The sequence below is a fragment of the Nicotiana tabacum genome, chromosome 6 (genome assembly GCF_000715075.1).
Source record: "Nicotiana tabacum cultivar K326 chromosome 6, ASM71507v2, whole genome shotgun sequence".
NCBI classification, from domain to species: domain Eukaryota; kingdom Viridiplantae; phylum Streptophyta; class Magnoliopsida; order Solanales; family Solanaceae; genus Nicotiana; species Nicotiana tabacum.
Genome location: NC_134085.1, coordinates 106,787,655 through 106,813,967, shown reverse-complemented (window position 1 = coordinate 106,813,967; position 26,313 = coordinate 106,787,655). Strand labels below are relative to the sequence as shown.

General features: G+C 41.8%; 2 protein-coding genes across 2 annotated transcripts; both read left to right on the top strand.

Annotated features, from left to right (window-relative positions):
* The first annotated feature begins 2,996 nt into the window (after window positions 1-2,996).
* LOC142181975 (uncharacterized) lies at window positions 2,997-6,246 on the top strand. Its single transcript, XM_075255698.1, has 3 exons — window positions 2,997-3,191; window positions 3,983-4,088; window positions 5,495-6,246. The coding sequence occupies exons 1-3, from the start codon at window positions 2,997-2,999 to the stop codon at window positions 6,244-6,246; spliced, it is 1,053 nt and encodes a 350-aa protein (XP_075111799.1).
* A 338-nt stretch (window positions 6,247-6,584) lies between these two features.
* On the top strand, window positions 6,585-7,106 carry LOC142181974 (uncharacterized). The gene has a single exon (XM_075255697.1). It carries the CDS (start codon window positions 6,585-6,587, stop codon window positions 7,104-7,106), a length of 522 nt encoding a protein of 173 aa, XP_075111798.1.
* The last annotated feature ends 19,207 nt before the right edge of the window (window positions 7,107-26,313 follow it).

Sequence of the window (26,313 nt, the reverse complement as noted above, 5' to 3'; positions counted from 1 at the left end):
CCAGAAAATGCGATTCTGCAGTCGAGAATGCGGTCGCATATCAGGTATGCGGACCGCATAATCGCCGCAAAGTGAGTCAGTGTGTTGGTCGAATTTAAGGTTAAATATGCGATTCGATATGCGATCGCATAACCGATATGCAGACCGCATAGTCATCGCATATTTCCCTTGGGATTTTTGTGAGGGGCAGTTCTGCGGTACATTATGCGACCGCAGAACGAGTATGCGGACCACATTTCTGCCGCATACCCAGGTAGTGTGTTCAGATGTTGGGAGCACTTTTGCGGTCCATTATGCGGACCGCATTTCCACTCTGCGATCGCAAATGCGATTGCAGACCTGACTCGGGGCTCCAATTTTCTAAATTTTAAACCCGACCCCTTCTTCAATAAAACACCCCAACCCCTTATTTTAACATATTTTCTGAACAAAACTAGAGAGAGGGAAGAGAGAATTCTTGAGAGATAAAGTCCTACCTTCAACATTTTGATTCTTCAAAGTCACTCGGGCCGGGGAATTTCAAGTAATTGTCTTCTTCTCCGTTTTTGAAGGTAAAATCCCCAACCCTCTTTTTCATTATTTTCAGATTTAAACAAAAAGGGGGATTCTCATGCGTTAATTCTTGAAAATGGAAGTTGAGATACACATGCATGTCCTTTAAAACCTAGAATCTAGTAAGAGGAATTGGGTAGAACTAAAGATTTGCAAAAGAGGGGTTGGAAACCTAAGTAAGTTTGGGCTGAGTTTGTGAACTTCAATTCTAAGTTATATGTGTTAACTTGTGAACTAGATTGACCGTACTAGGCTGTTGCTGAATAGAAAGTAGAAGTTAAAAAGGGAATTCGATTCCAGGTATGTATGGCTAACTTTAACCTTTGTAAAGTCACCTTGTTGGTGAACGAGTAATTGGTATGTGTTACTTATGTGCACTATTTGTGAAATTCTTGTGATTAATGTGTCTTGAACATTGTTGGTCATGTTTTCCGTTATAGTGGTGTGAGTAAAATGGCAATAATATAAGTGCGTGTGGGTATGAATGTGTTACGGGGTAAGAGCTGTGGAACAAACGATGGAAAGAAATCATAATTGATACAATTGAAACAACTGTGGCAATATCATAGGTGACTTGTTGTGGGCAATTATCGTTGTGACTTGAATTGTGTACGGGTTATTGTATATGTTGGAATTGGTATTGATGTTTATGAACACTCTTTGTGAATTGTTGTTGTTGTTGTTGTGTGAAATATGATTGTCCGGTGGGATCGGGTTGTGCGCCGCAACACGAAGTAATAAGGTGTGGGTTGTGGTGATAAGGGTGACCGAGGTAATAAAGGTGGCCGAGGTAATAAGGGTGGAAAAGTGATTGAAATCACTATTGAAATAAAAATATGTAAAAGTTGTGAAATCATTGATGTGATGAAATAATGTTGAAAGGGGAAAATGAGAGATTGTGGAGTTGTTTGGCTTTGGTTGTTCCTTTCATGTGCATTTGATTGCTGATTCTATTACTGTTTGTTATCTGTGTATTTCTTGATTTTACTTGGGGTAAAGTTTGTTCATACATACCAGTACAATTCAAATGTACTGACGTCCCTTTTGTCGGGGGCGCTACATTCGTGTTATGATTGTAGGTGGTTCCATAACAGGTACTCCAGCCCACCGACAGTAGCACTCCTTCACCTCCCGTCAGCTGAATTGGTGAGCCCCTTTCCTCTCGGGGCCCTGCGTGGCTCATACCGCTTATCCTCCCGAAAATTGTATTTTAGTATTTGCGTAAGGTATAGCCGGAGCCTTGTTACCGTCAAGTATTGTAACACTCTTTTGTATCTCTAGAGGCTCTGTAGACAGGAAATGTGGGTAATGTACTTATGTATTTTGGGCAGTATAACTTGTAAACCACGCTAAGTAACTATGTATGTTATGTAAATCTCGTAAGAATGTGTTTAAATTTATAAATGGCTATTTCACTTGGTTAATGGGTAATGGAAACGCAGGGTTTCACGTGGAATAGGAACGACACCCAGGTCCGCTTGGCTGGGGGCTACCTGGTCGAGCGCCGGTCGCGCCCCTCAGTTTTTGGGGCGTGACAAACTTGGTATTAGAGCCTAAGGTTTTAAAGTGTCCTGGGATGTCTCGGAGCCGTGTCTAGTAGAGTCCTCCTTATCGGTGTGTTGTCGACCACATTTATAAGTTTGAGGCTACATGGGCATTTAGGAAATTACCTCCTTCTTTGTTACTCTATATCGTGCGGTGAAGTGAAAAGCTGAAGTATTTACATCTAACTCGTGCTCTGTTCCAAATTTTCAGTAATGGCACCTAAGAAGAGAGCTTGACTCAGCCTCGGGGCCAATGCCACCCCAAGTGTGGCTGTGAATCATGTACCTGATGCCGTGGGTGAGAGTGACTCCCTGGTCTTGAATCTGCCTGGCCCATCTATTCCACATCCAAGTATTCCTGTTCCAGCTGCGGTAGAGGGTGCTACCATCCCTCCCGCTGATATTCCTGATCTTGATGCAATTCCAGCTTCCGGTCCCGGGGTTTCTGATGGGGACCTTAGAGGATCCATCTATATGTTGACCTAGTTAGTGGACGCTCAGGCCCAGAGATCTCATGATGCCCCTGCGCCCCCCAGCAGACAGGGAAATTCCGCCAGCTCCAGAGTCAACCAGTTTCTGCGGTTGGCCCCTCCAGAGTTCACGGGCACAAACCCAGAGGCCGATCCGCAGGATTTCCTTGATGAAATGTATAAGACTCTTCGAGTGATGAAGGCTACAGAGACGTAAGGGGTTGATTTGGCTTCATAAAGGTTGAGGGGAGCAACGTATTCGTGGTTCGAGATGTGGGAGGATTCCCGTGGGGAGGGAAAACCTCCGGCTAGATGGGATGAGTTTGTAGATGCATTCATGGACCACTTCTTGCCTGCAAAGACAATGGCGGCCCGTGCCACAAAGTTTGAGGTCCTCAAGCAGGGTAATATGAGTGTTTGGGAGTACCACATGGAGTTTGTGAGGTTGTCCAAGTATGCTCCTCAGTTAGTGTCGACCATGGATGCTCGAGTTCGGCGATTCGTTCAGGGTGTTAGTCCTTTGGTGGTGAATGAGGCTGCTACAATGGCCTTACACTCAGATATGAATTATGGGAAGATTGTGGGGTTCGCTCAGGCCACAGAGGCTAGGAAGTTGAAAATACGGGTAGAAAGGGAGAGTAGCAGCAGGGCCCGATCAGCGGGTCACTCCGGGAGACCAGTTCTGGGGAGAGGGCCATCAGGGCCATCCCAGTCATATGCCCAGTCCTCGGCAAGCGCACCACTATCTGTGCACAGTTATCAGTAGAGCAGTCACTTGAGATCAGGTTCAGACAGTAGGAAACCCCATCATTCTGGTCATCCAGGAGGGAGATCACAACGGCAGGGGAGGGCTTCATGCCCCAAGTGTGGGAGGTTCCATTCCGAGACTTGTTATTTGGATATTTCGGTGTGTTATAGATGCGGGGAGGGAGGTCATATTCAGCGGGACTGCCGTGCACCCAGTCAGGGCATGGGTAGGGGATTTGCTTAGTCATCCGGTTCTTCAGCTGCCACATCATCCGTACGTCCTCCAGCCCCAGTAGTGCGCGGTGTAGTTAGGGGTAGAGCTCGTGGTAGAAGTGTACCCAGCCAGTTTTACGCCTTGAGTGGTCGCCAAAGTGCAGAGGCCTCCCCAGATGTTGCTACAGGTATCTTGTCTGTTCAGGCCATTGATTGTTATGCTCTCATTGATCCGAGGTCCTCTTTGTCTTATGTCACCCCATTCATTGCTTCAAGTTTTGGGGTGGAACCCGAACAGCTTCATGAGTCGTTCTCTGTATCGACTCCGATTGGTGATTCTATTACAGCCACGCGAGTTTATAGGATTTTGTTATCATGGTATGTGGTCGTGCTACCACGGCCGATCTTATTGAGCTTGAAATGTTGGATTTTGATGTGATTATGGGAATGGACTAGCTTTATTCGTGCTTTGCTAAACTTGACTGCCGAACGAGAGTCATGAGGCTTGAGTTCCCTAATGAGCTGGTTATTGAGTGGAAGGGAAATGGTGTGGTGCCGAAAGGTAGGTTTATTTCATACCTTAAGGCTTCGAAGATGATTAGGAAGGAGTGTATCTACCATTTGGTCCGGGTGGTGGACACCACTTCAGAAGTGTCCCCGAGTCCATGCCAGTCATGAATGAGTTTCTTGAAGTGTTTCCGGATGAGCTTCTAGGGATTCCGCCAGATAGGGAGTTTGATTTCGAGATTGATGTATTGCCAGATACGCGGCCGATATCTATTCCACCATACAGAATGGCACCAGCGGAGTTAAGGGTGTTAAAGGAACAACTGAAGGATTTATTAGAAAAGGGGTTCATACGGCCAAGTGTGTCACCATGGGGTGCCCCGGTTCTTTTTGTCAGAAAGAAGGATGGGTCGCTCCGGATGTGTATTGATTATCGGCAGCTTAAGAAGGTCACCATCAAGAATAAATATCCTTTGCCTCGGATAGATGATTTGTTCGACCAATTGCAAGGTGCGAGGTTCTTTTCCAAAATTGATCTACGGTTTGGGTATCACCAATTGAAGATCAGAGAACAAGATATTCCTAAGACCGCTTTCAGAACTCACTATGGTCACTTTGAATTCTTGGCCATGTCTTTTGGGCTAACCAACGCCCCGGCAACTTTCATGGATCTTATGAATCGAGTCTTCAAGCCATTTCTAGACTCCTTTGTGATTGTTTTCATTGATGAAATCCTTGTTTATTCGCGAAGCTGGGAGGATCATGCCGATCACCTCAGGGTAGTTCTGCAAACCCTTTATCAGTATCAGTTGTATGCTAAATTTTCAAAATATGAATTTTGGTTGGAGTCCGTTACTTTTCTGGGCCATGTTGTTTCCAGTGAAGGGATTCAGGTGGATCCCCAGAAGATTGCAGTAGTAAAATATTGGCCTAGATCCACAACCCCGACAGAGATCCGTAGCTTCTTGGGTTTAGCGGGGTATTATCGGAGGTTTGTGGAGGGATTCTCTACCCTCGCCTCCCCTTTGACTAAGTTGACGTAGAAAACAGTTAAGTTCCAATGGTCCGACGCTTGTGAGAAAAGTTTTCAGGAATTGAAGTCGAGATTGACCTTGGCGCCGATATTGACCTTGCCGGAAGGTATGGAAGGATTTGTGGTTTATTACGATGCCTCCAGGGTCGGTTTGGGGTGTGTGTTGATGCAACATGGGAAGGTTATAGCGTATTCTTTAAGGCAACTCAAGAATCACGAGAAGAATTATCCGACATATGATTTGGAGCTTGCGGCAGTTGTATTTGCCTTGAAAATATGGCAACATTATCTTTATGGGGTCCATATGGATGTGTTCTCGGACCACAAGAGTCTCCAATATTTGTTCAAGTAGAAGGAGTTGAATTTAAGGTAGCGGCGGTGGTTAGAATTGATCAAGGATTATGATATGGATATTTTATACCATCCAGGGAAGGCGAATGTGGTGCCCGACGCTCTCAGTCAGAAGTCCATGGGTAGTTTGGCTCATTTGGGAGCGGATCAGAGGCCTTTGGCTCGGGAGGTTTATCAATTGGCCAGTCTGGGGGTTCGTATTTCGACCTCAGACGAGGGGAAGGTTATGGTGCGTAATGGAGCAAAATCGTCACTGATAGCCGAAGTCAAGGAAAAGCAGCTCATTGATCCAGCATTAGCACAGATAAAGGAGGCAGTTTTGAATAACAAGACTTCGACATTTTCACTCGGTAGTGAGGATGGTGAATTACGATGTCAAGGTAGGCTATGTGTTCCAGATGTGGATAATCTTCGGGGGAGGGTAATGGCGGAGGGTTATAATTTCAGGTATTCTGTGCACCAAGGTTCTACGAAAATGTACCGTGATCTCATGGAAATTTATTGGTGGAACGGTATGAGGAGGGGTGTGGCGGATTTTGTATCTAAATGTCCGAATTGTCAGCAAGTAAAAGCTGAGCACCAGCGGCCCGGTGGGTTAACTCAGCTTATGGAAATACCAATGTGGAAATGGGAGATGATCAACATGGATTTCTTGGTAGGGTTACCTCACACTCAGCGCAAGTTCGACTCAATTTGGGTAATAGTGGATCGACTCACCAAATTAGCTCACTTCTTGCCAGTCAAGTCCACAGATACTGTGGAACAATATGCTCAATTGTATATCAAGGAATTAGTAAGGCTTCATGGCACTCCACTTTCTATTATCTAGATCGAGGGGCCCAGTTCACAGCTAATTTTTGGAAGAAATTTCAGCAAAGTTTGGGTACTCAGGTGAATCTCAGCACGGCTTTCCATCCGCAGACTGATGGTCAAGCGGAGCGAACTATTCAGATGCTTGAAGATATGTTACGGGCTTGTGTCTTGGATTTCAAAGGTAATTGGGATGATCACTTGCCACTTATAGAATATGCTTACAATAACAGCTTTCATGTTAGCATTCAGTTGGCCCCATTTGAGGCATTGTACCGGAGGAGATGTAGGTCTCCGATTGGATGGTTCGAAGTGGGTGAAGCAGAATTGTTAGGGCCAGATCTCGTGCACCAGGCTATGGAAAAAGTTAAAATCATTCAGGAAAGGCTGAAAGCTTCTCGGAGTCGCCAAAAAGCTTATGCGGACATTCGTCGAAGAAAATTGGAATTCCAAGTAGATGATTGGGTGTTCTTGAGGGTATCTCCTATGAAGGGAGTCATGCTATTTGGGAAGAAAGGGAAGTTGAGTCCTAGATATTTCGGGCCGTATCGGGTCACTCAAAGGATAGGACAGGTGGCCTATAGACTGGAATTGCCCCCTGAAATGTCATTCGTGCACCCGGTGTTCCATGTGTCTATGTTAAAGAAAGTGGTTGGAAACCCATCCACCATCGTGCCAATCGAGGCTATTAAGGTCAATGAAGAGTTATCATATGAAGAAATTCCGGTTGCTATTCTTGATAGGCAAGTCCACAAATTGAGAAACAAGGAAGTTGCTTCCGTTAAAGTGCTATGGCAAAGTCAACAAGTCGAGGAAGCCACGTGGGAAGCGGAAAGTGAAATGAAAGAAAAATATCCCCATCTGTTTGAACAAGTCTAGTAGTGATCGTGCGAACTCTTGTCCCTAAGTAAACTGATGTTGTGTTCAATCTGGTGCAAAGACACCCTATATTTTTCCCTAAATGCTTTACTATTGGTACTCCTCAAGTTGTGCAAGAATTCTATGTGTTGTGATTAATTGAGTCATGCGCAAGCCCCTTTTTGGTAAATGAAGGTTTTGTAAGAACTCATGTTATAAGTGAATGATTAAAGGTAGTGTAGATTGGTAATGATTAATTGGAATAAGTATAGTATATTGGAGTGGTTGAACTGTATGGAACTCATTGAAGTGGCCAAATTATGTGCAGGTGTTGAGGTAATGAATTGTAAACCAGTGTAGGGATAATAGGGATAGCGTAATGGTTCTTGGAAATAATGTTTTGCGGGCTCTCTGACAGGTAGATAAGTCTAATTACAAAGGGAACTCTGGCAAAAAAAAAAATAAAAAAATTGGGAGTTTGCATATCATGTTTTCAAAACCAACTGATTTCCAAAATCCTCATTCGAGGACAAACGATTTTAAGTGGGGGAGGATGTAAGGACCCGTGAAAACTTGTACTCGAAACCTGGTAGCTCGGACCTTTTGTACTGATCTATGCTATAAAAAGTCAAGAAATACTATTTTCCAGAAAATGCAATTCTGCGGTCGAGAATGCGGTCGCATATCAGGTATGCGAACCGCATAATCGCTGCAAAGTGAGTCAGTGTGTTGGTCGAATTTGAGGTTAAATATGCGATCTGATATGCGATCGCATAACCGATATGCGGACCGCATAGTCGTCGCATATTTCCCTTGGGATTTTTGTGAGGGGCAGTTCTACGGTGCATTATGCGACCGCAGAACGAGTATGCAGACCACATTTCTGTCGCATACCCAGGGAGTGTGTTCAGATGTTGGGAGCACTTTTGTGGTCCATTCTGCGGACCGCATTTCCACTCTGTGATCGCAAATGTGATCGCAGACCTGACTCGGGGCTCCAATTTTCTAAATTTTAAACCCGACCCCTTCTTCAATAAAACACCCCAACCCCTTCATATTTTCTGAACAAAACTAGAGAGAGGGAAGAGAGAATTCTTGAGAGATAAAGTCCTACCTTCATCAATTTGATTCTTCAAAGTCACTTGGGCCGGGGAATTTCAACTAATTATCTTCATCTCCGTTCTTGTAGGTAAAATCCCCAACCCTTTTTTTCATTATTTTCAGATTTAAACAAAAAGGGGGATTCTCATGCGTTAATTCTTGAAAATGGAAGTTGAGATACACATGCATGTCCTTTAAAACCTAGAATCTAGTAAGAGGAATTGGGTAGAACTAAAGATTTGCAAAAGAGGGGCTGGAAAATTAAGTAAGTTCGGGATGAGTTTGTGAACTTCAATTCTAAGTTATATGTGTTAACTTGTGAACTAGATTGACGGTACAAGGCTGTTGGTGAATTGAAAGTAGAAGCTAAAAATGGAATTCGACTCCAGGTATGTATGGCTAACTTTAACCTTTGTAAAGTCACCTTGTTGGTGTACGAGTAATTGGTATGTGTTACTTATGTGGACTATTTGTGAAATTCTTGTGATTAATGTGCCTTGAACATTGTTGGTCATGTTTTCCGTTATAGTGGTATGAGTAAAATGGCAATAATATAAGTGCGTGTGGGTATGAATGTGTTACGGGGTAAGAGCTGTGGAACAAACGATGGAAAGAAATCATAATTGATACAATTGAAACAACTGTGGCAATATCATAGGTGACTTGTTGTGGGCAATTATCGTTGTGACTTGAATTGTGTACGGGTTATTGTATATGTTGGAATTGGTATTGATGTTTATGAACACTCTTTGTGTATTGTTGTTGTTGTTGTGTGAAATATGATTGTCCGGTGGGATCGGGTTGTGCGCCGCAACACGAAGTAATAAGGTGTGGGTTGTGGTGATATGGGTGGCCGAGGTAATAAGGGTGGAAAAGTGATCGAAATCACTATTGAAATAAAAATATGTAAAAGTTGTGAAATCATTGATGTGATGAAATAATGTTGAAAGGGGAAAAGGAGAGATTGTGGAGTTGTTTGGCTTTGGTTGTTCCTTTCATGTGCATTTGATTGTTGATTCTATTACTGTTTGTTATCTGTGTATTTCTTGATTTTACTTGGGGTAAAGTTTGTTCATACATACCAGTACAATTCAAATGTACTGACGTCCCTTTTGTCGGGGGCGCTACATTCATGTTATGATTGTAGGTGGTTCCATAACAGTTACTGCAGCCCACCGACAGTAGCACTCCTTCACCTCCCGTCAGCTGAATTGGTGAGCCTCTTTCCTCTCGGGGCCCTGCGTGGCTCATGCCTCTTATCCTCCCGAAAATTTTATTTTGGTATTTGCGTAAGGTATAGCCAGAGCCTTGTTATCGGCAAGTATTGTAACACTCTTTTGTATCTCTAGAGGCTCCGTAGACAGGAAATGTGGGTTATGTACTTATGTATTTTGGGCAGTATAACTTGTAAACCACGTAAGTAACTATGTATGTTATGTAAATCTCGTAAGAATGTGTTTAAATTTATAAATGGCTATTTCACTTGGTTAATGGGTAATGGAAACGCAGGGTATCACGTGGAATAGGAACGACACCCAGGTCCGCTTGGCTGGGGGCTACCCAGTCGAGCGCCGGTCGCGCCGCTCGGTTTTTGGGGCGTGACATTAGTATTCATTATTATCTTTTGTGGGTTTTCTTCTACAATATTATTATTACTTTTCCAATGAACTGATTACTGTGACATGTAATGAAACAACATAATATAAGGATACTAACTCAGAAGAAGAAGATGAAATACCTGATGAAGTTGTCAGAGAAGTTGACAATTTTGAGAACAAACCTAAGTCCAACCTGGATGAAACCGAGGCAATCAATTTTGGAGATTCCAAGATTGTCAAAGAAACTTGCATAAGCATTCACCTATCACCATCAGAAAGGAAGAATATACTCTTTTCCTGAAAGAATATGAGGATATTTTTGCATGGTCATACGATGACATGACTGGCCTGAGTACATCTATGGTAGCTCATAAATTGCCCACCAATCCAATATGCCCCCTGGTGAAACAGAAACTCAGAAAGTTCAAACCAGACATGAGCCTAAAGATCAAGAAAGAAGTCACTAAGCAGATCAAAGCCAAAGTCCTCATGGTAGTTGAGTACCCAACCTGGCTAACCAACATCGTACCAGTTCCAAAGAAAGATGGTAAAGTAAGGGTGTGTGTTGACTATCGGGATTTAAATAGAGCAAGTCCCAAGAACGATTTCCCGCTGCCAAAAATACATATCCTGATCGACAATTGCGCCAAGCATGAACTCCAATCCTTTGTAGATTACTTCGCGGTTTATCATTAGATCTGGATGGACGAAGAAGACGCAGAGAAAATAGCCTTCATTACACCGTGGGAGTGTACTACTACAAAATGATGCCATTCGGTTTAAAGAATGCTGGGGATACCTACATGAGAGCCATGATGACCATCTTTTATGATATGTTACACAAGGAAATAGAGGTGTATGTTGACGACATCATCATAAAATCCAAAAGGGTCGCAAATCACATAGCAGACTTGAGGAGGTTCTTTGACAGGCTAAGAAGGTACAATTTAAAGATGAACCCCGCAAAATATACCTTCGGGGTTCCTGCAGGAAAATTATTGGGATTCATCACCAGCCGCCAAGGAATCAAGTTGGACTAGTCCAAAGTTAAGGCTATACAAGAATTACCACAACCGATGAGCAAAAAGGACATGATGAGCTTTCTTGGACGTCTCAACTATATTCATAGCACAGTCCACGGTAATATGTGAACCCATCTTCAAAATGTTGAGAAAGGATGCTGAAACCAGTTGGACCGAAGATTGTCAAAAGGCTTTTGACAAAATTAAGGAATACTTGTCCACGCCACCAGTCCTAGTCCCGCCAGAACATGGGAGACCTTTGCTACTCTATCTATCCGTATTAGACGGGGCTTTCGGTTGTGTTTTGGGACAACATGACGAGATAGGAAGAAAAGAGCAAGCCATATATTACTTGAGTAAGAAGTTCACACCTTATGAAGCACGATATTCTCCGCTAGAACGTACTTGCTACACTTTGACATGGGCCGCTCAGAAATTGACGCATTAATTCTGTGCCTATACCACATACCTCATATCTAGGATGGACCCTCTAAAGTACATCTTTCAGAAGCCCATGCCAGCCGGGAAGTTAGCCAAGTGGCAGATATTGTTAAGTGAATTCGATATTATCTATGTAACTCAGAAGGCAGTCAAAGGACAATCATTAGTAGACCATCTTGCTGAAAATCCCATAGGAGGAGAATACGAACCATTAAAAACATATTTTCCTGACGAAGAGGTGTCATTCGTAGGAGAGGACATTGCTGAAGCCTATGATGGTTGGAGAATGTTCTTTGACGGAGTAGCAAACTTCAAAGGAGTGGGTATTGGAGCGGTTTTGGTGTCAGAGATAGGTCAACATTATCCAGTATCCGCAAATCTTAGGTTTCCATGCACCAACAATATGGCAGAATAGGAGGCTTGCATCATGGGGCTCAATTTGGCCATCGATATGAATATACAAGAGTTGCTGGTAATTGGTGATTTGGATATTCTGGTACATCAGGTTCAAGGAGAATGGGCTACAAAAAATACCAAGATACTACCATACTTGTATCATGCGCAGGAATTGATGAAGAGGTTCATAAAGATAGAATTCAAACATGTGCACAAAATTCAAAATGAATTTGCAGACGCACTGGCCACCTTGTCATCAATGATACAACATCCAGACAAGAATTTTATCGATCCCATCCCGGCGAGGATCCATAATCAACCGATTTACTGTGCTCATGTTGAAGAAGAAACGTATGGAAAACCTTGGTTCCATGACATCAAAGAATATTTGGCAAAGGGAGAATAACCAAAACAGGCGAACCATACTAAAAACACACACTGCGGAAGCTGTCCAATCATTTATTCCAAAGCAGAGGAACCCTGTATATAAGAACTCATGATCTAGGTTTGTTAAGGTGTGTTGACACAAAGGAAGCTTCCAGATTGCTCGAGGAGATACATGCCGTAATCTGCAGACCACATATGAACGATTTTGTTCTAGCCAAAAAGATACTTAAAGCAGGATATTTTTTGATTACCATGGAAACTGGCTGATTGCATCTGGTATGTCCAGAAATGCCACCAATGCCAGATAAATGCAGACATGATAAAGGTACCACCAAACGAGCTTAATGCAACAAGTGCACCTTGACCTTTTGCTTCCTGGAGAATGGATGTCATCGGTCCGATCGAGCCCACTGCTTCAAACGGGCACCAGTTCATTTTAGTGGCCATCGATTATTTTACAAAATGGGTAGAGGATGCATCTTACAAAGCTGTATCCAAGAAAGACGTTGCATATTTTGTCAGGGATCATATTGTTTGTCGATTCGGGGATCCCGAGTCCATTATCACTGATAATGCCGCCAATCTTAACAGTGATCTGATGAAAGCCATGTGTGAAACCTTCAAAATCAAGCACAAAAAATCTACATCATACATGCCTCAAATAAACGGAGTTGTGGAAGCTGCCAACAAGAACATCAAGAAGATACTGAGGAAGATGGTAGAAAATCACAAACAATGGCACGAGAAGTTACCATTTGTCCTATTAAGGTACCGCACCACAGTCCGCATATCAACTGGGGCAACTCCCTATTTACTGGTTTTTCGTACCGAAGCTGTCATTCCAACCGAGGTAGAAATTCCTTCTTTAAGGATCATACAAGAAGCCAAACTCAGTGATATATAGTGGATAAGGAGGCGCAATAAGCAAATATCCCTCATAAATGGAAAAAGAATGAATGCAGTATGTCACGGTCAGCTTTATCAGAATAGAATGTCCAGAGCTTTCAAACAAAAGGGTCAGACCAAGACAATTCGCATCAGGATAGCTGGTGTTGAAGCGGATTTTCCCGCATCAGGATGAAGCCAAAGGGAAATTTTCACCCAAATGGCAATGTCCCTACATGGTTCACAGGGTACTAACAAGAGGAGCACTCATACTTGTAGAAATGGACAGAGAAGTTTGGCCAAAACCTATCAATTCAGATGCAGTCAAGAGATACTATGTTTAGATTGTTTACATTCCTTCAACTGATGTAATTAAACTACGCTTGACCGGATTCCCATTTAAGAGGGGATACATAGGCATCCCAATAGGTTCGGTCACATCTTAATAAAATCTTCATTTTCCTAGAACTAGAAACTGGGGCAGAATGTTTAGGAGGACCCTCAAAATTCTGGAACAAGTCCGGCCTACGCCATCATATGCAAGACAGTTAGAAATTAGTTAAGTAACTGGGGCAGAATTTTTAAAAGTATTCTCAAAATTACGGAGCAAATCCAACAAACTTTGTTGCACGCAGAACGACCGAAGGATCACTCACCAAACTGGGGCTGAATTTTGAGGAGGACCCTCAAAATTCTAATGCAATGGAGCCTCAATGTCTTTAAAAGTGTTGCAGTCATTAATTCATCTAATTTACATGATATTATACACCACTATGTTTTGTAAAATGACTCTATTTCATTAATAAGTGCATACTTTCGAAAACTTTATTTCTATGGCCGCTAGGTGTTACCCAGTGTAACTTGAACAAGGACTCCAGAGCAAAGCAAAGCAAGCAGACAAAGGCTCGAACCAACCTTTCCCTCAAAACTCATGATTTTTCTTTGGATGCAGACATAGTGAACATAATAGGAGTGTTCGCAAATATACACATATCAAAATCACTATCCTTTTAGCCATCGGGCCGCCAAGCACAAATATATCTCCAGCTAAGAAATATTTTACTCCTACTTGCTATTTGTTCACTACATAAGGCTAGGCATTGCCTTCTCTTTGCATGAGGCTATGCCCTGTCTCAAATCTTGCATGAGGCTAAGCCCTGCCTACATATTTGCATAAGGCTAAGTATTACCTTCTCTTTGCATGAGACTAAGCCATATCTCAAATCTTGCATGAGGCTAAAACCTGCCTCCATATTTGCATAAGGCTAAGCATTGCCTTCTCTTTGCATGAGACTAATCCCTATCTCAAATCTTACATGAGGCTAAGCCTTGCCTCCGTATTTGCATAAGGCTAAGCATTGCCTTCTCTTTGCATGAAACTAAGCCCTGTCTCAAATCTTGTATGAGGCTAAGCCCTGCCTCTGTATTTGCTTAAGGCTAAGCCTTCTCTTTGCATGAGACTAAGCGTTGTCTCAAATCTTGCATGAGGCTAAGCCATGCCTCCGTATTTGCATAAGGCTAAGTATTGTCTTCTCTTTGCCTGAGACTAAGCCTTGTCTTAAATCATGCAAGAGGCTAAGCCCTGTCTCAAATCATGCATGAGGCTAAGCCCTGCCTCCATATTTGCATAAGGCTAAGCATTTCCTTCTCTTTGCATGAGACTAAGACCTGCCTCCATATTTGCATAAGGCTAAGCATTGTCTTCTCTTTGCATGAGACTAAGCCCTGTCTCAAATCTTGCATGAGGCTAAGCATTGCCTCCATATTTGCATAAGGCTAAGCGTTGCCTTCTCTTTGCATGAGACTAAGCCCTGTATCAAATATTGCATGAGGTTAAGCCCTGTCTTCTTATTTGCACAAGGCTAAGCATTGCCTTCCGTTGCATGAGACTATGCATCATCTCCATTTCTTGCATGAGGCTAAGCCCTGCCTCCCTGTTTGCATAAGGTTAAGTAGTTCCTTCCACTACATGAGACTGGGCATTGTCTCCTCTCCTTGCATGAGGCTAAGCCATGCCTCCCCAACTACATAAGTCTAAGCTCTGCCTTTCCTTGTCCAATGCTGAATGTTACGCTATCTGAAACCTAGCACTATTTTTCCTTTTTCGGGATTAAGCTCTGTCCCGATTCTATGCAAGACTAAGCTCTGTCTTGTTCACTTATATGATCCATCATCATGTCTCTATCCAAAGGAGCCATAGTCCGAAGGCATCATCCTCATAGCCTGGCGACACCATGCCATGGCCTGAGGATATCTGAACACTGCACATCATTATTCAAAGGCGTCATGGTTTAGAGGCACCATTCTCATGGCCCGAGAATATTATTTCATGGCCTGCGAATCCCTTATCTCATGATTCATGGCCCCGGACGTCATGGTCTAAGGACGTCATCCTCTCCGTCCAAATACAACCTTCATGGTCCAAAGAGAATTTGCATCATGTTTAAATTTTTGCAATAATCTATATATTTGCATGCATTTTGTTTTAAGTTTTGTAGGAAAAGGTAACTATTCTTCAAACAGGAGCAACCTTCGCTCCGGTTTCTACTCATACCATTTTTATCGTCATTATCTCAAATATAACCGATTCTCATCAATTACTCGCCTTTACCCCGTGACCATTCAGATACTTGCCCTGTGATACATCCGTTACACTTCAGACTCATAATCATAACTCCGCATAAATCTATCTGATACTATCCTCTCAAAAGAAACCCTTTTCTGAAACATAATAATTAACTAAACTCCTAACCCTAACCCTCATTCACCCAAACCCGCCACCCTTGAACTCTCTCAACCTCCCCTCTTCTCTTTATCAAACCCTAAGCGCTATCACCCAAATCCCCTTCAAATCCCTTTCAATTCCAACCAGGTATGGAATCATCTATTGATTTCTTACCTTATCCGGCTCCCTTTCTCTACTGACTAACCGATTATGGTATTACATAATCACTTGCCTAACATGGCAAGTGAATCTCTCTTGTTTCGAACTAAATCTGGTTCGAATCTTTATCTCTTTCCATCTTTGTTCTTTCTCCGTCTCCTTATAGTTTGAATTTCTGAGATTTTGCTTATTCCTTATTTTACCCTAAAACTAGGGTTTAGATCCTTTGAAATCTACTGCGATTTGGTACTTGTTGTTAAAAATCATATCTATGTTTCTGCATGATTATCTATGAATCTTTTCATGATTTTGTTAAAAAGGTTTTTCGCCTAATTTTACTTACCCTAAAAATTAGGGCCTAGATCTTTTCAGATCTGTTAGGGTTCCATAATTTTGGGTATTTTCTCTTAATGTTTTCGTGTATCTATGTGTATCTATGTTATTCCTATAGTTATTTTTTAATTAATTTACTCATCCTAAAATTAGGGTTTCAGATCTTCTCAAATTCAATTCTTTGTGCTTTTCGAATAAATCTCTTGTCCATGTTCATTGTACACAGTGTGTAATTATTTCGCCCTTGTTTCTCTGCTGACTTTATGGTTCAGCCAAAAATTATTTGGACCAATGTCTAATTAATAATTTGTGCTACTTAACCTTACTGGCCTGATTTTATGTTCAGATTATTAAAGTCGACTTTGAATTGATTCTGGAATTATTCCTTACCTTATTTGACTACTGGTTGATTCCATTAACTGATGCTAGCCTGATTTATGCCTGATCTATGCCAACCTTAACTGATTGTTAATTAATTTTTATACCTTATTTGCGTGTGATTGGTTCATTACCTTATTTGTTCTACTCTATTATACTCTATAAAAACCTTCCCCTTTTCCCTTTTAAAAAACTCACTCAAACTCTCATATTCTCACTACAAAACTTAAACTCTCTCTTGCTCTGATTTCTATACTAAGTGGTTATTATTTGGCCGGCTTAAAGCCAAGGCCAAATTATTCTGGAACTCAACTATTACTGCATCTTTTCTTTATTTCTTCTCAACTGGTATGTCCTAATCTTTGCAATTCCTTCCTCTATGCATTGTTTGATTAACTAGTTTCAATTCCTAGCATGATTCTGTTTGCTATGTGACTGCCTGACTCCACTTGATCATGCTAAACTAAGTTATCCTGTCTAAATCATTTGTATGTTCCCTGTCCTGAACATGGTTGGATACTGTCAGCATGTAATTAAAATGTGGCTAATTCTGTCTGTTAATTCAAGTGTCCTTGCTTTGTGATTACTGATATGAGTATCCAGTTTAAACAAACACCAGTATGCTTGAATGATGTGTTGAATATGGATTCTGTTTGTACAACTCTATTTGCAACCCTATAGCCTGAATCTATTTGCTTCTGAAAATTAAACTGTTTTCTAAAACTGTCCCTCTTACCTTAAATGTATTGGTTTTCAAATTGGTACTCCTAGTCCTCTAGGTTTTTACCACCCCTAGTGTGAGCACTTCCTAGGGTCCCTGAGACTCCTTTGAACTCTAACACATTGGGGTTAGTTTTCCAATACTTTATGAATTCTGTGTTGAACATGTGGTTCTACTGTAAGCATATCTCGGGGTCCCTAAGGCTCTTTGGGAACTTTGACACACTGGAAGCCTGACTTACTGTGCTATGAATGGATCACCGCTATTGCTTCAAAGATATTGTGTTTGAAGTCCTGGTTCCCAGGTTTATATTAGGCTTGCTAAGGCTCCCTGTAGTGTAATAGATCCTGTTATGTAATTTATTCATTCTGGGTTGTAATAACCTCTGTAATAAACAAATTTGGGGCTTACTAGTAAATCAGGTTTTTTTTTCTTATATCCTTAAACTTGTATAGAAATTCTGCCTATAGGTTCTTCATGTTGAATCATGTGGATGCTACTACTTGTTTAGAGATCCTGCCTATAGGATTTTCTGATTGTTAGTTCTGTATTGCATTCGCATGCTAGAAATCCTGTTTATAGACCCCTTGCATTAGAAATCCTATCCATGAGATCCATGCACATTTTTTATTTACATGCATTAGTAACCATGTCTATAGGATCCTATCTGTTTGAATAATAACTTTCCTGGCAATGTGCTTGAGAAATTCTGCCCATACGTGATTAATAGATATCATGCCTATAGGAGCTAAAAAATCAGTTTCCACTTGGATGCCATGCCTATAGGAAATAATAGAATCAGTTTCAAACTTAGAAATCAAGTCTATAGGATTTAATCTAATAGATATCATGCCTATAAAGTGAAATCAGTTTATAAACTTAGAAATCTTGCCTATAGGGACTTAATTAATAAGAAAGCATGCCTAAAGGATCTAAAGAGATAGAATCTGTTTTCATGAGTTAAAAAATCAGTAATTTGCTCAGAAACCATGTTATAGGTTTATAATATTAACAATTGTAGATATCATGCCTATAGGATCCTATTAATCACTTAGGAAAACATATAGGGTACTAATGATTCTGGGCCTAAAATTATGATATTTTACCGCCTAAAAATGCCTAGATTCAAGGCTTAATAAAATTAGTAGGCAAATTGATCGGTCTAGATGCCCGCCTTAATAAACTGTTGTTTTGTATTTGGTTTCTGCTTATCTAGATATCCTGCCTATAGGATCCCTAATTAACGAAACCTGTTGTCTATTTAATTGCCTGCATTTGGTGTCTATTTGTGGAGGTTAACATGAGCCCTTATTTGTTCCCTATCTGACAGTCCTATCTAATTTTTTGTCTGTCGCCTAGCTTTTTCCCATTTTAAGCAACACAGGTAAGTCTTGAACCGGAAAAGGGTCAAAACTATCCCTATTATTTGGTAAATGGTTTACATTTTTGCTCCGTCCATCTATCAGTCCAAAAATGCACACTACATCCACCTATCAGTCCAAAAATACACACCTCATTATTTTTATTAATAAAATTATCCCTACGTTTAATGGAAAAGCAGGTGGGCCCCACTTTTGATGCATTGATACTATATTATTCGGCCACATGACTTTTTGCTTCAATTAGCATATCTGAATATAATATATTTGACATGCCCAAATTAATTTCTTACCCCAATTAATTTATACTCCTCCTTCATCCCCAATCCTCTCATCCATTTCTTTAGCACATAGGTACTTATTTTGTCTTCTGTTTTTCAGTTTATTCAAATAGATCTAGCAGAAATTTGTCTTTTGTACTAGTAAATGTGGCACCATTATTTGCTTTTTCTGTTTAATTTTTGTTTTGGGACGATTACAGAAGGCTAGCACATAACCAATATTTCAATCAAGAAAGAGATTTTTAATTCAATAGTTTCTGTTGCCACAACCCAATACATTCACCTACAAATTTCGCAAGTGAATATTAAGTATAGAAACAATTTTGGTAAGGAAGAATAAAAGATACCATGGCTAAAATTCAATTGATTTCTTGCAGAACATCTCACTGGTCCATCTATAAATACAAGTTGTAAACTAGTCTTTCCTATCAGAGCTCAACTAAAATTTAGAAAACATAATGAAATCTTGAACAACTACAGTGATGATGCGGCATATGTACTTCATCCTCTTATGAGCACACCCATGGGGCTTCTTCTTCTTGTCCTAGTTTGCTACTTTGGTGTTTTCTCTCACTTTCCTGCATGAGCTAGTGATTAGTAAACCTTTCCCATGGCTAATTTCTGGTTGTTTGTCGATGGAGAAGTTGGAAGGGTTTGGAGCTGCGAGGTCAGAATGTAAAAGATGAAAAATTAATTAATTTGGGCGAGTCAAATAGCGTTGAAGGTATATACTATCCGAATATATTAAATGGTTTACAAAATACCACGTGGCTCAATAAAAATATGACACCTCATTAAATAGAAGGCCCACAGGTTTTGCTGTTAGTCGTAGGGATAATTTTGTTAATAGAATTAACATCGTGTGCTTTTTTGGATGAATAGGTGGACAGAGGATATATTTAAACTATTTAGTCAACGATAGGGGTAATTTAGGACCTTTTCCGGTCTAGAACTATCCAAAATAGAGATCCTAAACACCTCCAGGATCATAAGTAAGGGGAGGGTAGTACATGCATAAGGTACACATTAGAAGCTACTAGAACGCTTAGGTAACAACTGAAAGATAGTAATTGGGTAGTAAAGGAAATAATGACCCGTGCGCTAATACTATGTGTAGCACCCCGACTTGGGTAAAGTTACCAAGTATTGCATGGAAATGATCCTATAGGCTAAAAAACCTAGGACCCTTTAATTCCAGTTCAAAGTAATGTTTATTTGTCTAAATTGTTTATTTTCTATAAGACTGATTCGCTTATTTACGTTCGACCGAGACCCACCGTTGTGGACCTTGAGAGGTGCCTAACACCTTTCCCTCAAGATAATTTCGAGCCCTTACCCGATCTTTGGTGACATAAACTGGTTATATGAGTTAACTGTTCTAGGTGCCCTAACGCACCTTAATCCGTTAGCTGGCGACTCTTTAAATCCTTTACCCACTCCCAAAAAGAAAAGAGTTGTCCCAAAAATGTCGAAACTTGATTTCGCGAGAAAAGGGGGAGCGACACTCGGGACTCAACCAAACATACAAACCAGTCACATAACATCATTCAAACTTAGTCGAGCCTTCGAATCACTCAAAACAATACCAAAACACCAAATCGCCCTCGGCTTCAAGCCTAAGAACTTAGATATTTCCATATTCCACAAACAACGTCGAAACCTATCAAATCACCTCCGAATGACCTGAACTTTTGCACACACGTCATAAATGACACTACGAACCTACTCCAATTTTTGGAATTCCATTCTGACCCCAATATCAATATTTCCACTGTCGACCGGAAACTCCAAACATCCAATTTCGCCAATTCAAGCCTAATTCTACCACGAACCTCCAAATTACATTCCGAACATGTACCTAAGTCCAAAATCACCTAACAGAGCTATCCGGACCATCAGAATTCTCATTCGAGACCTTCTATGCATAAGTCAACATCCAGTTGACTTTTCCAACTTAAGCTCCTAAATTAGAGACTAAGTGTCTTATTCCACTCCAAGACCACTCCGAACCCGAACCAACCAATAAGATACGATAAAATATAGCTGAACAACACATAAAGAAGTAGAAATGGGAAAAACGGGGTTGTAATTCATGAAACGACCGGCCGGGTCGTTACATCCTCCCCCTCCTAAACAAACGTTTGTCCTCGAACGAGTCAAGAAACATACCTGAAGCCTCAAATAGCTGTGGATATCATCTCCGCATCTCCTGCTCGGTCTCCCAAGTAGCCTCCTCCACGGGCCGGCCTTTCCACTGCACGTTCATTGATGCTATATCCTTTGATCTCAACTTTCGAACATGCCGCTCCAAAATAGCCACTGGCTCCACATCATAAGTCAAATCACCATCTTACTCAACCGTGCTAAAATCCAAAACATGAGACGGTTCGCCAATATACTTCCGGAGCATAGAAACATGAAATATAGGATGCACGCTTAACAAGCTAGGTGGCAAGGCAAGCTTATAAGCCACCTTCCCAATCCTCCGAAACACCTCAAAAGGCCCAATGAACCGAGGGCTCAATTTGCCCTTCTTCCCAAATCTCATAACACCCTTCATGGGTGAAACCTTTAGTAGAACCTTTTCCCCAACAATATAAGACACATCTCGAACCTTCCTATCAACATAACTCTTTTGTCTTGACTGCGCCGTACAAAGCATCTCCTGAATCACTTTCACCTTGTCCAAAGCATCCTATACCAAGTCTGTACCCAAAAGCCTTCCCTTGCCCTACTCATACCAACCTACTGAATATCTACACCGTCTCCCATATAAAGCCTCATATGGAGCCATCTGAATACTCGACTAATAACTGTTGTTGTAAGCAAACTCCGTGAGTGGTAGAAACCGGTCCCATGAACCCCCAATATCAATGACACAAGCGCGCAACATGTCCTCCAATATTTGAATAGTGCGCTCGGACTGCCCGTCCGTCTGAGGGTGGAAAGTTGTGCTCAACTCAACCTGAGTACCCAATTCTCGATGTACAGCTCTCCAAAACTGCAATGTGAACTGAGTACCTCTATCTAAAATGATAGAATCTGGGACACCATGCAGGCAAACAATCTATCAGATATAAATCTCAGCTAACCGCTCTGAAGAATATGTAGTACACACAAGGATGAAGTGTGCGGACTTGGTCAGCCGATCCACAATCACCTAAATAACATCAAACTTCCTCAAAGTCTGTGGGAGTCCAACTATGAAATCCATGGTAATCCGCTCCCACTTCCACTCTGGAATATTCATCTACTAAAGCAAGCCACCCGGTCTCTGATGCTCATAATTCACATACTGACAATTGAGGACCAAGCTACAAATCCCACTATATCTTTTATTCTTCTCCACCAGTAGTGCTGTCTCAAATCATGATACATCTTCGCGGCACCTGGATGGATGGAATACCGCGAGTTGTGGGCCTCCGCCAGAATCAACTCCCGAATCCCATCCACATTGGGCACACAAATCCGGCCCTGCATCCTCAATACTCCATCATCACCAATAGTCACATCTGTAGAATCACCGTGCTAAACTCTGTACTTGAGGACAAGCAAATAAAGATCATCATACTGGCGCTCTCTGATACAATCAAACAAGAAAGACCGAGAAACCACACAACCTAAGATCCGACTGGTCTTTGAAATATCTAACCTCATAAACCGATTGGCCAAAGCCTGAACATCAACTGCAAGAGGCCTTTCCCCAATAGGAATAAATGCAAGACTGCCCATACTCACTGTCTTCCTACTCAAAGCATCAACCACTATATTAGCCTTTCCCAGATGGTACAAAATAGTAATATCATAGTCCTTTAACAGTTCCAACCACCTTCGCTGCCTCAAATTGAGATCCTTCTACTTGAACAAGTGCTAGAGGCTACGGTGATCAACAAACACCTTACAAGACACACCATAGAGATAATTCCTCCAAATCTTCAGCACTCAAACAATGGCAGCCAACTTCAAATCATGAATGGGGTAGTTTTTCTCATGGGGCTTAAACTGACGAGAAGCATAACCAATCACTCTACTCTCCTCCATCAACACACACCCGATACCAACTCTAGAAGTATCACAATATACTGTATATGAACCTGAAGTTGATGGCAACACTAACACTGGAGCTGTGGTCAAGGCGGTCTTGAGCTTCTGAAAGCTCGCCTAACACTCGTCCGACCACCTGAAAGGAGAACCCTTTTAGGTCAATTTGGTTAAGGGTGATGTTATAGATGAAAATCCCTGAACAAACCGACGGTAATAACCCGCCAAACCAAGAAAGCTACGAATCTCTATGGCTGAGGACGATCTAGGCCAACTATGGACCACTTCTATATTCTTTGAATCAACCTGAATACCCTCACTGGACACTACATTCCCCAAGAAAGACATTGAACTGAGCCAATACTCACATTTGGAGAGCATTGCATAAAGCTTGTCCTCCTGACTACGCGAGTACACCAGAATATCATCAATGAAAACAATCACAAACGAGTCGAGATAAGGCCGAAACACGCTATTTATTAGATGCATGAACGTTGCTGAGGCATTGGTTAGCCCAAATGACATAGCAAGGAACTCATAGTGACCTTATCGAGTCCTGAAAGTTGTCTTAAGAATCTCCGAGTCCCTGATCTTCAACTAGTGATACCTTGAACGGAGATCAGTCTTGGAGAACACTCTCGCTCCGTGAAGCTGGCCAAATAAATCATCAATATGAGGCAAATGATACTTTTTCTTGATTGTGACTTTGTTCAACTACCTGTAATCAATGCACATCCTCATTGTGCCATCCTTCTTCTTCACAAATAGAACACGCACCCCAAGGCAACACACTAGGCCGAACAAACCCCTTATCGAGGAGTTTTTGAAGCTGCTCCTTTAACTCCGCCGATACCATATGATACGATGGAATAGAAATGAGCTGGGTGCCCGGCACCTAATCAATACCAATGTCAATATCCCTATCCGGTGGCATCGCCAGCAGGTCTGTAGGAAACATATCCAGAAAGTCCCTCACTACCGGGACTTAATCGATGGTAGGAGTATCTACACTAACATCCCTCACGAAGGCCAAATAAGAAAGACAAACCTTCCCAACCATCCGCTGGGCCTTCAAAAATGAAATCACTCTACCGGGAACATAATCCATCGAACCTCGCCACTCAATCCATGGCACCCCCGGCATAGCCAACGTCATTGTCTTAGCATGACAATCCAAAATAGCACGACACGGAGATAACTAATCCATGCCCAATATCACAACGAAATTAACCATACTAAGCAACAAGAGATCCACTCGAGTATCCAAACCCCCAATAGTCACCACATATGACTGATATAAACGGTCCACAACAATAGTATCGCTCATCGGAGTAGATACACGAATAGATGAAACAAGAGACTCGCGGAGTGTATCCAAATAATGAGCAAAATATGATGACACATATGAAAAAGTGGAACCGGGGTCAAATAATATAGATGCATCTCTGTGGCATACAGAGACAATACCTGTAATCACAACATCTAAAGCAATAGCATCTCGTCTAGCTAGGAGTGCATAGAAACAGGCCTAACCACCACCTGATCGACCTCCCCCTCTAGGGCGACCCCTAGGTTACTAACCTCCACCCCGAGCTGGTTAGGCGAGTAGGGAAGTAACTGGTGCTGAAGCCGAAGGATGACTCCTTTGCTAGGATGAATCTCCCGTAAGACAGGGAAAAAACCTCTTGATATGACCCAAATCACCATACTCGAAGCAACCTCTACCGGCCACTGACAATGGGGACTGAAGGCAGCCCCGAGCACCGGGATACCCACTAGAAGACCTGGGCATAGATGAACCCTGAACCGATGGTGCATGAGTCGAACTCTGTGCTGGAAAGGCACTAGGAGATGTGTGACCCTGATGTGAACTGTGAGAACCATGGCTAGATGACCCACCACGATTGCCGCATCACTTTTTCCTCGCGGGATCAGGCTTATGACATTTGGAGGGACAACTCATTCCTTTTGGGAATTGTGTTTGATTTGAAGAGTCGCCACCTAATGATTAGGGTGCATTAGGACACCAAGAGGGTTTGATTTGAGTAACCATAGATTGGGTAAGGGCTTGAAATTATTCCAAGGGGAAGGTGTTAGGTACCCCTCATAATCCACTAGTGTGGTTCCCGTCCATACCATTATTGTGAGTTTAGGGTACAATTAACATATAGACAAATAAAATAGACAATGTTTAAAAGAGCAATTTGAGGAAGCAGATTCTAGAATGAAAATGTTAAAGAAATAAGAATAAAGAAAGGGGGGGCTAGGTTTGCTAAAAATATGGATCACCCCACACATTGTCCGGTAATCAGTCCTCAATGAGGGCTAGACGTGACATTATCACGTGGTCATCATATCCATATCTACCCTTCCCACCCCGTTAAAGTATTTAAAGCGCAAGTTGGTCTTGTTTACTTATTGCATGCTATTACCCGTCCCAATCCTATCAGTCCTAGAGGCATTTAGGACTAATAATCCTAAAAGGGAGGGATATTGGGCTTATTTGTTGTTTCAAAGGTAAAAACTCTAAGGCGACATACAAAACACGTATTACAAGTTGGGGAAAGCACATAACAAGCAGAGGCTCAGATATACCTCCTTGAACAAAGAAGCACGTAATCAGCATGACTTACACATACTGTTTAGGTCTGATTATTATAGATGAAGGACAGTTATTGAGACGATTTTATTTCATTACATAACTCAGATAAGAAGTCCGAATCAGGCCTGTCTGCTGGCTATAATTATTAACAGAAGCGGATTCAATTTATGATTATTACACTAAGGCTTGCCTAAGTGTTGGAGAAGGATCCTATAGGCATAATATCTACTGGATTCAGAAAAGCAATGAAATAGTAAGGTCTGCTAAATGCCCCATTTCATTGATAAAAAAATTGACGAATCCCAAATCGACAATAAATAACAGGTAATAAAAGTCACTAGTGGCCATTGGCCTTATTACATTTTGTAAAGCGAAAAAGGAAAAACTCCTATCTACTTGGTCTCAGAAGGACTTCCCCAGACTCGACATCTTTGGCTCCGTCGAACAGCTTTCCTAACTCGCAAAGTCCTAACAGTAGGTAGGCTCTGGCTAGATGTCCGCCGTCGTTTCCCTCAACATTTTAGAAATCCTCGATTCTTTTGAGAAATTTCCTTTCCAGTTCTACTATGCCTCGCTCCAAGTACCCCAGTCGCTTGTTGGCACTGACAGCCATGTATTTCCACTCTTCAATCAGCTTTTGGTTGGCTTCCTATATCTCACGGTGCTCGGTTTCGCATTCCCAAATCCTCTTGCGCAGTTGATTGTATTTGACCTGTGCCTCGGCCCTCTCGTCTATGATCCTGTGGCCCCTAGCAAGTCCTGGATGACCTAGACCGTCG

Bases quoted from the DNA above. Each gene is read 5' to 3' on its own strand.
- LOC142181974 (XM_075255697.1), top strand. From the start codon at position 6,585: ATGGAAAAAGTTAAAATCATTCAGGAAAGGCTGAAAGCTTCTCGGAGT.
- LOC142181975 (XM_075255698.1), top strand. From the start codon at position 2,997: ATGGAGTTTGTGAGGTTGTCCAAGTATGCTCCTCAGTTAGTGTCGACC. The intron at 3,192-3,982 runs GTAGAAAGGGAG...GGAATGGACTAG, and splicing joins CTAGGAAGTTGAAAATACGG to CTTTATTCGTGCTTTGCTAA. The intron at 4,089-5,494 runs GTAGGTTTATTT...TATACCATCCAG, and splicing joins AAATGGTGTGGTGCCGAAAG to GGAAGGCGAATGTGGTGCCC.